General features: G+C 55.1%; 1 protein-coding gene and 1 long non-coding RNA gene across 3 annotated transcripts; one reads left to right on the forward strand and one right to left on the reverse strand.

The window, feature by feature from the left end:
* Positions 1–238: 238 nt before the first annotated feature.
* On the reverse strand, positions 239–2,342 carry LOC128824908 (uncharacterized). Its single transcript, XR_008442542.1, has 2 exons — positions 1,880–2,342; positions 239–1,194 (listed from the first exon to the last, which is right to left on the reverse strand). It is a non-coding gene; the product is annotated as an uncharacterized LOC128824908 (long non-coding RNA).
* A 116-nt stretch (positions 2,343–2,458) lies between these two features.
* On the forward strand, positions 2,459–9,909 carry LOC128824904 (fibrinogen-like protein 1-like protein). Of its 2 annotated transcripts, XM_054006826.1 has the most exons (4): positions 2,461–2,565; positions 3,486–3,643; positions 5,128–5,238; positions 6,614–9,909. In XM_054006826.1, the coding sequence occupies exons 2-4, from the start codon at positions 3,604–3,606 to the stop codon at positions 7,291–7,293; spliced, it is 831 nt and encodes a 276-aa protein (XP_053862801.1). In that variant the 5' UTR covers positions 2,461–2,565; positions 3,486–3,603; the 3' UTR covers positions 7,294–9,909. The 2 variants fall into 2 exon arrangements, with proteins under 2 accessions (XP_053862802.1, XP_053862801.1); XM_054006827.1 differs by lacking the exon at positions 3,486–3,643 and having other exon boundaries at positions 2,459–2,565.

Consider the following 9,909-nt stretch of genomic DNA (forward strand, 5'->3'; position numbering starts at 1 on the left):
GCCTCAGCCCCCCTGGCAGCAGTGGGAGATGGCGCCATTTTGATGAAGGGACAATTGGCGCCTTTGGCCACGTTTCCATGGGACAGGTGAGAAGCCCCCACAATCCCGAGTCACAATCAGAGCGCGAGGGTGGCCCAGCACGCCCAGCTGATGGGGGTGATCCTGTCACGGAGTGTGGGGGTCTCAGGGTCCTGCACCCCCGGCTTCCTGCGATTCACCATGACTCTCAGCCAGCCAGTAAAGCAGAAGGTTTATTTAGACGACAGGGACACAGTTCAAGACAGGTCCCGCAGGCACAGAAAACAGGACCCCCTCAGTTAGGTCCATCTTGGGGTCCTCGGGCACCCCAGCCCCCTTGGGAGGTCAGAGCCCCGTCTGCCTCCCAGCCATTCCACCAGCCAGCTCCTGAAACTCTCCCTTCTGCGACCCCTCCCACAGCCTTTGTTCAGTTTCCCAGGCAAAGGTGTCACCTGGCCTCTAACCCCTTCCTGGGTTCTCATGTTACATGCTCAGGTATACTCCGGTCAGTCTCCCATCCCCCAATGCAGACTATCCTAGCCACACTCCCCTGCCAGCATTCAAAGACCACAGTAAGAACAGTCCCAGTTCGTCACAGATGCGTAGCCAGAAGCAGACAGAATCCACTGGAAGCTGCTTTACCAGTTTGTTGGGGCAGCCAGACTTATGGGGCCGGCTGCAGCTGGCATTCGGGGTGTGCGGGTGGGAGGGAGGAGGCAGCATGAATTGCATGTGGGAGATTCATTCGTTGTTTGTGTGACAGCACAAACTCCCCCTCATCCCAAAACCTGGTCCCCAAATGAGCAGACTGGAGCACATCACACTAAGCAAACTGGTGCCACGTTCAACAAAATAAACAGGTCCCATCTCGTGTCCTTTGTTGCACATTTCGATGGTGTGTGCCAGGTGCTGGCAGGTTGCAGGGTCGAGAAGCGTGCATGCGGGTGAACCACCTGGGTGCTCTTTTCCAGAACTATGCTGACGTGGAGCTGTTCCCTCTAATGCACCAGTTCCTGCCCCCTGTATCCCAGCCAGAGAGCTGGGACACAGAGAGCAGCTGCCTTGACAGTCGCTGAATGAATCCAGTTTGATCCTCTTCCCTGTGGGACAGATGCAGCAGCAGCGCAGTCTCGCTCCAGCCCATCCCACTCAGGTATCTCCTCACCCGGCCGTGACCTGTCGGGACAATGGCGGGAGCGGGGGTTCAGTCTCTGTAACCCCACGTGCTAAGCAGGGGTTAGTGATACCAAATGGAACTAAAAGTCCGAGGGGGGTGGGGAGAGGGGTTCCCACCGGGTGTGTGGGTTTGGTGAAAGGCGCCTACAAAACGTTGGGTCTGCCCAGTGCTTAAAGACAGAGCTGACTGGACTCAGCTGGAAGTCCTGGTTTCTTCTCAGTGATCCCTAGAGCTGAAAACACTGTGAAGCGGGTTTGCCTGGGCACCATAGAGCCGGTGCTGTGGTGAAAGACAGTACAGGGGGGAGCAGCAGTGAGGTTCCCCCTAGCCAGGGAAGTCACTAAGAGCTGGACTCACTCCGGGCTGGAGGCCCCTCACAGCATGGCATCGCAGCTCCAGGCAGAGACGGCAGCATGGAGCAGCAGCGGTGCAGAGCAGAGGCAGAGGCATCCCTGGCCCACCCCTTCTCTCCCTGGGGCAGGAGGTGAACACCTCCCCCCGAACCCCCCCTGAACTCTCAAACTCTGCTGAGCTGGGCCCATAAACCGGGTGAGGGGACAGCAGAGGGAAAATGGGAGGGGTGTGCCAAAGGGACATTTGTCCATTGGACTCTCTCATCCCAAGCTGGGAAACTGAGGCAAGGGGCTGCTGCCCAATGGATTGTAGAGTGGGCGTTTCACTCACAGTTCACATACTGCTGAGTCACTCTTGTGATGGTTTCCCCAGTTCATGCTGCGTTTCTTTCTCCTCTAAATAAAAGTTCTCCGGTGTTAGACACAGACTCAGTGCTCACGACGGGGGAACAGCTGCCTGTTAGGGGCGTGCTGGTCAGTTTCCCAGATTTCTGGGAGGGGCGCTCCAGCTGGTTCTGCTTTGCAATGCTAAGAGGAACCCTGAGATCCTGATTCTCGTCCTTGTCACTGCCAATACCACCTGGCACAAGCGTTACACCCCCATCGCGTTCTGCACAACCCCCGTTCCTGCCATCTCCTCTGGCTTGATCCTCTCCATTTAGTGCGTCCTTCGTCTGGAAGGCCGATGGTACGGTAATGCCGCAGAGTCCCACTGAGAAATTAAATCCCTGGCTCACACCTGCCCGGCTTCAGAAACGTTGGCATTCTCAGCGAGGAGGGAGGGAGCCCAAGAAATCTGGTATCTGCGGTAAATAAAGGATGGGCAGACGTTCCGGAGGGGGCTCCCTCCCTGCCCACAGGCCAGGCTTGAGGCTAGCGGTTGAGAAAGCAAGATAAGCTGGGTGTGGAGTGGCGCTTTCCCCATAAAGGCATGGAGCCCCGGCTCTGGTTTCTGATGTGGAAGTGGGGGACGCTTCAGGTTGCTAACTCGCCCGCTCAGCTGCAGCGTCGGGATGGGTGAGTTTTATTGAAATGCCCAGTATTTCACACAGCCTGGAGATGTAGGGCCAGAGCCTGGTGGTGGGCACCAGAGCCCCAGGCGGTGTGGGCACGTGGGGGAGGTGCAGTGGCAGGGCATGCTATGTGGCCCCTGTGGGACACCATGTGCCCTGAGTGCCCGGGCACAGGAAGGAACGTGCCCAGACAGACGCAGTAACTACTGCATAGAGAGGGGCAGCCTGCACTCCTCTCAGTGCCGCCCCTCAGCCCGGGCAGGTGCACAAGGGGGAGGGGAGCCCTGGTGCATCCTCTGCTTTCCCGACCCTGCCTGGCCGAGGCACAAGGGATGGGGGCGCAGTGAGGTACATGCTGCTTTTCCTTTGAAACAGAGCAGCATTTCCCCCAGCAAGTGCATGCTGCAGCATGAGCCTGGCTAGCTAGGAGTCTGGCAGTGCCTCCTGGTGGGTAAAGAGTGCCCCCGGGGCCATGGGGTGCCAGGAGCCTGGCGGGGATCCCCTGCCCAGCGCTCTGCTGGACCCTAGGCAGGAATCCTCCCGCCCTGCCCCAGGTACCTTTGGGCATTGGGGCTAAAGTACTTTAGAACACAAAGGAACTAGCATAAACCATGTTTTAAAAATGGGGAAACTGAGGTATGGTGCAGTGTAATGAGTTTTCCAAGGTCACAGGTCGAACTCAGGCCCTCTGTGTCTTAGACTATTAGAGTGTGTGAACGGCTGCTAGCTGGCAGTGTCCCCGCTCCTCTGGGGCGTCAGGAGAAGGGGAGGCGTGTTTTCAAGAATGAGTGACTCCAGATTGGTATTTCACTTCAGTTCCAAACATGGTAGTTCTGGCTTGTCAGACTCACTGAAATCCTTCTCCTTTAAAGCTTTAACCCTTTGCCTGCCATGGGGTTACGCCTCTCTCCTCTCTCTCACAAGGATACCTGAGATTGCTGGCAGCGTGTCACAGTTACTTGGGCTGTGACATTGTCTTAAGAATTTGGGGTCCAGGCAGCTCCAAAAAGAAGGTGTTTCCAATGAAATCTGTCTGGGGATCATGTCTGGGCAAAGTGTTTCCATTGCAACAGTGTGTTTCGGTATGTCGTTTACACAGTGTTCTCTCTCTCTCTCTCTAATTCATTTGCACGTTTGTATCACCGTCACTTGTGGGGTTAGTTGTGGACTTTCTAACTTTGCAACACCACATGAATACAATGATGGCTGACAGAAAGCACGGTGCCAGACTCCAGTGCGGCTTTAGCCTGTTCTGGTTTGACACACACACACACACCCTGCCCGCCCCACCCCGCCCCGCCCCGCCCCACAAAAAGCTGCCATTTTGCAACTGTCATGGGCCGGCAGCAGCTATAATCAAACTTGGAACCTCTGGAGCTTCACACGTGAGCCTCTGCTGTAGGGTTCTCAACCTATTTACCATTGGGGGCTGCATATGCCGTGCTCTGCGTTCTGTGGGCTGTAGCTACACAAGATGTAATACCAGGGCCGGGATAGATATACCTGGGGGGGGGCGGCGGTGAATGAGCCGGTTTCTGTCCAAGAGTCTGGATTGCTCTGGGCTGCTGATCCCGGCAAGGTCATTGTGAATCCCTGCGCTGAGTGCTGAAGGTGGCCTGGGAAAAGCATGTGTGGGGAGGGGGAGGGGTGTCTATGTTAATCCCGGCTGAAATAAATGGCCATGCCCTTGCTAGGGCAGCGCTTACAGTGCACCCCTCAGGGACCCGGCTCCATTTTGAACTCTTTTTGGCCAGGACTGTGGCCCCTGGCGACTCTGCCCACTTTAAGCCTGGCCTGAGCTGGGCCCACAGAACAGCTGCAGTGTCAGCAGCGTGTCCCCCTCTGGGCTGCTGGGCTGCAGTGCAGGGGGCAGCATGCCTGGCGTGGGGCACACAGCAGCTCTGTGCCCTGGGCCCCTCTCACCTGGCACTCATCTGAGGGGGGCAGAGCCCTGCCGGAGGCTGCCCAGCTGCTGTCTCTGTGTGGGTGAGCGGGCACTGCCCTCCGGCTGGTGGTAGTGACTGTGAACGGCGGGAGCTGGGACAGAGGGGGTTGCTCTGAGCAGCACTCCCCTTGCAGCGGTGCAGCGCGGGGAGAGAGGAGGCAGCTCCTTCCCCACCACAGGGAGCGCTCCAGCCAGCCCTGACCTGCCCGGGACTCGGGAGCCAGGCAATCGGAGCCGCAATCTTTGAATGGTTTTTACCCTGCAGCTGGGTCCCAGCTGTGCTAATCGGGCCGGCTGCAGAGACAGAGACAGTGGCCGGGCCAGGGGAGAGGTGAATGGTGGGCTTCACCCCGTCTCCAGAGACTTGGGCCGACCCCCCCCATGCTGAGCCCCTTTGAACATCCAGCCATGTCCTGCGGTGCCTACCTGGGAGCTGAGCTCTTCTGAAAATCTGGCCCAGTAGTTGAGCCCTCTGAAAACTCTGGCCTTAGCATCTAAGGGTAACATTTTCAAGAGTGGCTAAGTCACTTAAGTGCCTAAATCCCAGTGAGTTCTAGTGGGATTTAGGCACTTGTAAAACTCTCTCCTGGTCTCATGTCCAGTGGTTTCTGTCCCCTGCAGGGTTCCAGTCCAGCTCTCTCCTGCTCCTGTCTGCGCTGTCCATGATGGCGCTCCTTTGCGTAGCCCCCGTGCAGGGCAACGGGACCCTGGCCAACAAGAAGGTCGAGAGAGGTGAGTAGAGAACCCGTCGGAGAGCTTCTATCATCTGCCATATCCGAGATCAGGGCATCGTGGGCCTGATTCTGCTCCTCTCCCCCATGCCGGGGTCACCCCTAGATCCACTTATCCACTGAATGCACCTTCCAGCCCCCCCGCCAGCGCTGGGCCCAAAGAAACGCTGAGTTCTCCGAAGGGATCGCAAGGCCGGCCTGCGCTAGTGAGCCCACTGCTCCCATTCGCAGGCCTCCAGCGCCTGGGAATGGGCCCGTCGGGGTGGGGGAGGTGCTGCACGACTGGCTGTTTGCTTTACACAGCTTCGTTATCCCTTTCTCCGGTAACGGCTGCCAAGCCCCCGGCAGTGACTGAAGAGCGCTGGTGCCAACCGCAGGGCAGCGTGTGGGAACCAGGCACTGCCCCCAAATTGGCTGGGAGTTCTACCCTTCCATCTCACCAATTCCTATACTAGGGCTAGCCCCGGCTAACAGCTGGGGATCTCTCACTCATGCCTAGAAGCCTTGCCCCCAGAGTCCAGGCAGCAGGGAGAGCCAGTTCCTCCTTGTCAGGGGTTTTCATTCCCTTCTCCCCACACCTCCAGCGGCTCTGGGAGCTGCTCAGGGGCTTGCCCAGGCAGGCCAAGGGCCGAGCCAGCTCCAGAGGTGGCCCTGAGCCCCTGCCCCCGCAGTGCTCAGCAGCTCCTCCCCCTCGGCTCAGCTATGGGGGAGGGGCACACAGGGGGATTGTCTGGGGGGTAGGGGAGCTGGGGGGCTCAGGCTCGAGGGAGGACCCTGGGGAGGGGAGGGGCAGTATAACCACAGTGCTCTCATTCTACCAGGATAGTTCGGGACAATTTCCGCCCCAAAGACAAGCCCCTCGATAGGATGTCTGGAATTTTCAAAGGCACCACAGAGAGTTGGGTGCCTAAATCCCACTGAATTCCAATCACAGTCGGGTGTCAAACTCCCTTAGGCTCTTTGAAAACTCCCATTTAAATTGTCACTGATGGGTTTCATAATTAACATTCGCTGAGATGGATCTGGCAGCGTCTCCCCCACCCTCCCCAAACGATTTCTTCAGCAGTACGGACTCAGGAAGGATACAGAGCCTTGGTTTACACTTGATTCATCTCTTCAAGGTTTCTTCAAAACCAGCAGAGCAAGAAACTATTCTTATTTTATTTTATTGGTAAAATGAAAGTGTAAGATCTGGAGCCGGATTCTGTGGCCAGGAATGGCCGGGGCAGATTCTGTGGCTGTAGTATTGTGAAATACACAGGACCTGCCTCTAAAACCCAGCCTCCAGTTACCCCAGGCTGATTTGATCGAGCTAGCTAGCGCTCTCTCCCCCCCTCCCCACCTGCCCCCTTAACCTGATGTTCGTGGCATTTCAGGGTTCCCCAAAGACTGCAGCAACATTCCCAGGGACAGCCCCAGCGGGGTCCATGTCATCCAGACAGCAGGCTCTCCCCCTCGAGTGGTGTGGTGTGACATGGACACCGAAGGCAAGGGCTGGACCGTTGTCCAGAGAAATTCTTACAACACAGAGATCACCTGGAAGGAGTCCTGGAGCACCTACAAGTACGGCTTTGGGAGCATGCAGCAGGATTACTGGCTGGGCAACGAGTACCTGTCCCTGCTCACGCAGCAGAACATCTACAAGGTACGCTTTGTCGTGGAGGACAAATCCAACAACACCCGCTACGCAGAGTACGACATCTTCAGTGTCGAGGATGAGCGCAGCGGGTACCCTCTGAGGCTGGGCAGGTACTCTGGGGACGGCGAGGACTATCTCACCACCTACCACTCCGGCCTGGGGGGCATACACGACAACATGAAGTTCAGCACGACTGACAAGGATCAGGACCAGGCCAGTGGGAATTGCACAAGTAGCTATGGAGGCTGGTGGTACGACAAGTGTCAGAACGTCCTGCTCAATGGGAAAGGCTCCATCTACTGGGCAGGGTTCTGTAAGAGTGGGGAGTGCAAGTCTTCCCTCATCCTGGTTAAGCCAACAGACATGTGCTGGGTCCGGCAGGAGGAGCCCATCCTCCTTGGGAGCCAGCGCCGCTGAGAAGGGGAGACAATATTAGATCAGACACGGCGCGCCATCCCCCACCTAATCAGTGCAGTCCCTGCAATGCCTCCACTCTGCTCACCCCCTTCCCTGTTGGCTTCTGCACGGTAAATCCCCTGGAATAAATGCTGAGAGCTGACCCCACCGGTGCGTTCGAATGACACGAAGAGCGTGATTGGTGTGTATAACTGGACCCCCACTTCCACTCTGCCTCACTGGAAGCCATGTCACTCACTACGACTTTAGACCCACATTAACCTCTGCTTCTCCCAGCCCTGCCACTGCCCCTTGGCATTAGTGATCAATGAATCATGACACTGGATTTCTAGCAACTGTCATTGAGCATTTAAATGGGGAATGACTCAAAGACAGGACTTTACATCTGAATCCTGCATGTATTAGCAGTGGTGAGTTTAGGTTCAAAAACCTGGCCTCTGTGTTTTTAATAAATATGGTTATTACATGAGAAAACATTGCAACAGTAATTAGTTGCTTATAAACCACTGAGATTAGATAGACATGCAACGAAACCACACAATAAAGATATTGGTGTCCCTCTTCAACCCAAGGGGCTAGTCAAAGTTTGGGGCCCTGGGGATGGGGAGCAGAAATTGGCAGTGGAGTCTGGTAATTTTTTGATGTCTTGTTTATTTACAAGGAACATACAGAGTCCTGCTTCTCCAAACACAGCAGGAGCCAATAGCAGGGATTAGCCTCCCTGCTCTCAGCTCCAAGCCTCTTTAGCCAGCACCTGGCCCAAAAGCTCTCTATGCTCCTCCCAAGATGTAGTCCTGGCTGGTCCACTGGCAGGGGTGAAGATGGGGGGGAATGTGAAGGGGCGTTGCCCCCCCCGAAACTGCATCTTTCCATTCCCCTCCTGACCATGGCCCTTCAGTGCATCCCCAGGACACAAGGCCCTGTCCAATTGGCCTTCCTGACAGAGCCTGCATGGAGAGCGTGCGTAGGGGGGAGTGTGGGGGGCAGGTTTGGAAAGAGGGATTTTTTCAGGGGGAGGGAAGCTGGGAGCCCTACCGGTGCTGAATTTCCATAGTGCAGAGGTTCAGCTGGGACAGGTGTCCAAACTGTTGGTACTTGTCTCAAGATAAGTAGGATGTGGGTGGTCTGGAAATCTTATCATAGAATATCAGGATTGGAAGGGACCTCAGGAGGTCATCTAGTCCCACCCCCTGCTCAAAGCAGGGCCAATCCCCAGACAGATTTTTGCCCCAGATCTCTAAATGGCTCCCTCAAGGATTCAACTCACAACCCTGGGTTTAGCAGGCCAATGTTCAAACCACTGAGCTATCCCTCTCCCCTTGTAAAGTCAGCCCTTCTCACCAATTACGGACGTATCTGGGGTTTGGCCTTAATGGAAATCCTGGGAGAAAGCCTCATGCTACTGCTGCTTCTGGGTCCGACGCAAACCAGGAAGTACAGGACCACGGTTAATAAGAGCAGCTCAAAAGATCATTTTCGCTGAGCCCAGCCCTGCACAGATTTCCAGCTTAGGTTTGCATTTTCAGCAAAAGTTCTTCTTGATTATTTTCTCCCAACCCCTTTGTGCCTCCATAATAGCCAGCCACCCCGTCAGTCGCATCCTGGGGTGCTCCAGGGACAGGGGTGAGGGATAGAGGAGCAGATACACGACACACCTGTCTTCAGTTCCTTTGGGTGGAAGTTCCTGATTGCATGGATGAATTCCGTTCAGATGGGCGGATTTTGTTTGTCTGTGGTGAGAAGTGGGGCTGTCAGAGCCAGCAGGCAGGTGAGGACAGGGCCGGCGCAACCCATTAGGCAACCTAGTCGGTCGCCTAGGGCACTAACATTTGGGGGGCGGCGAGGTCGCCTAGGGCGCTAACATTTGGGGGGCGGCGACTGTGGCAGCTGGATCTTCGGCCGTGTGATGTTTTTTATATAATCTGGGACCATATAGAACATGGTTGCAACCAAGGTCCGGTAGTGACACCAAATCTTCTATAAAGGGGGTCAAATGAGGTGTCTAAGACAAGGTTATGGTTTATTAGTTATGATTATGTTGTCTATATGTGTGTATCAATTTTGTAGTTGAAGTTATGAATATTGGCTCTGTACTGTCTGTATTTCAAACTTATGCTATGCTTCTGGGAAACATCCCAGACAAGTTGGTGTTAGCTCTGCCTGGCCTGCTTGATGGCCCATTAAGGACCATCAGCTATACAACTGACCCATGGAGAGAAGGCAGTTACGCCTTGTAACTCAGCAAAGTATGCAGGAACGTGCCCATGTGACTCCAGACTCCATTTTGCTGTAATTTTCCACAGTAAGAACAAAGAGGTGTTCTTACACCTGGAAAAGACTATAAAAGGGCCGATGCCTCATCTCCATTTTGTCTTCAATCCTGCTTCTTACCTCTGGAGGGACTTTGCTACAAACTGAAACTCTGAACAAAGGACTGATGACCCATCCCAGCTGGGGATGTTCCAGAGACTTGATTTGAACCTGCAGTTTATTCTATCGCTGCTGCAAGCCTGAACCAAGAACTTTGCCATTACTGTATGTAATTGATTCGATTTAACCAATTCTAACTCTCATCTATATCTTTTTCCTTTTATGAATAAACCTTTAGATTCTAAA

Source organism: Malaclemys terrapin, chromosome 16 (assembly GCF_027887155.1).
Source record: "Malaclemys terrapin pileata isolate rMalTer1 chromosome 16, rMalTer1.hap1, whole genome shotgun sequence".
In the NCBI taxonomy this organism is placed as follows: domain Eukaryota; kingdom Metazoa; phylum Chordata; order Testudines; family Emydidae; genus Malaclemys; species Malaclemys terrapin.

Excerpts from the sequence above, each read along its gene's own strand:
- LOC128824904 (XM_054006826.1), top strand. The coding sequence starts at position 3,604 with ATGTCTGGGCAAAGTGTTTCCATTGCAACAGTGTGTTTCG. Across the intron at positions 3,644-5,127 it reads CATTGCAACAGTGTGTTTCG|GGTTCCAGTCCAGCTCTCTC; the intron begins GTATGTCGTTTA and ends TGTCCCCTGCAG. Across the intron at positions 5,239-6,613 it reads CAACAAGAAGGTCGAGAGAG|GGTTCCCCAAAGACTGCAGC; the intron begins GTGAGTAGAGAA and ends GTGGCATTTCAG.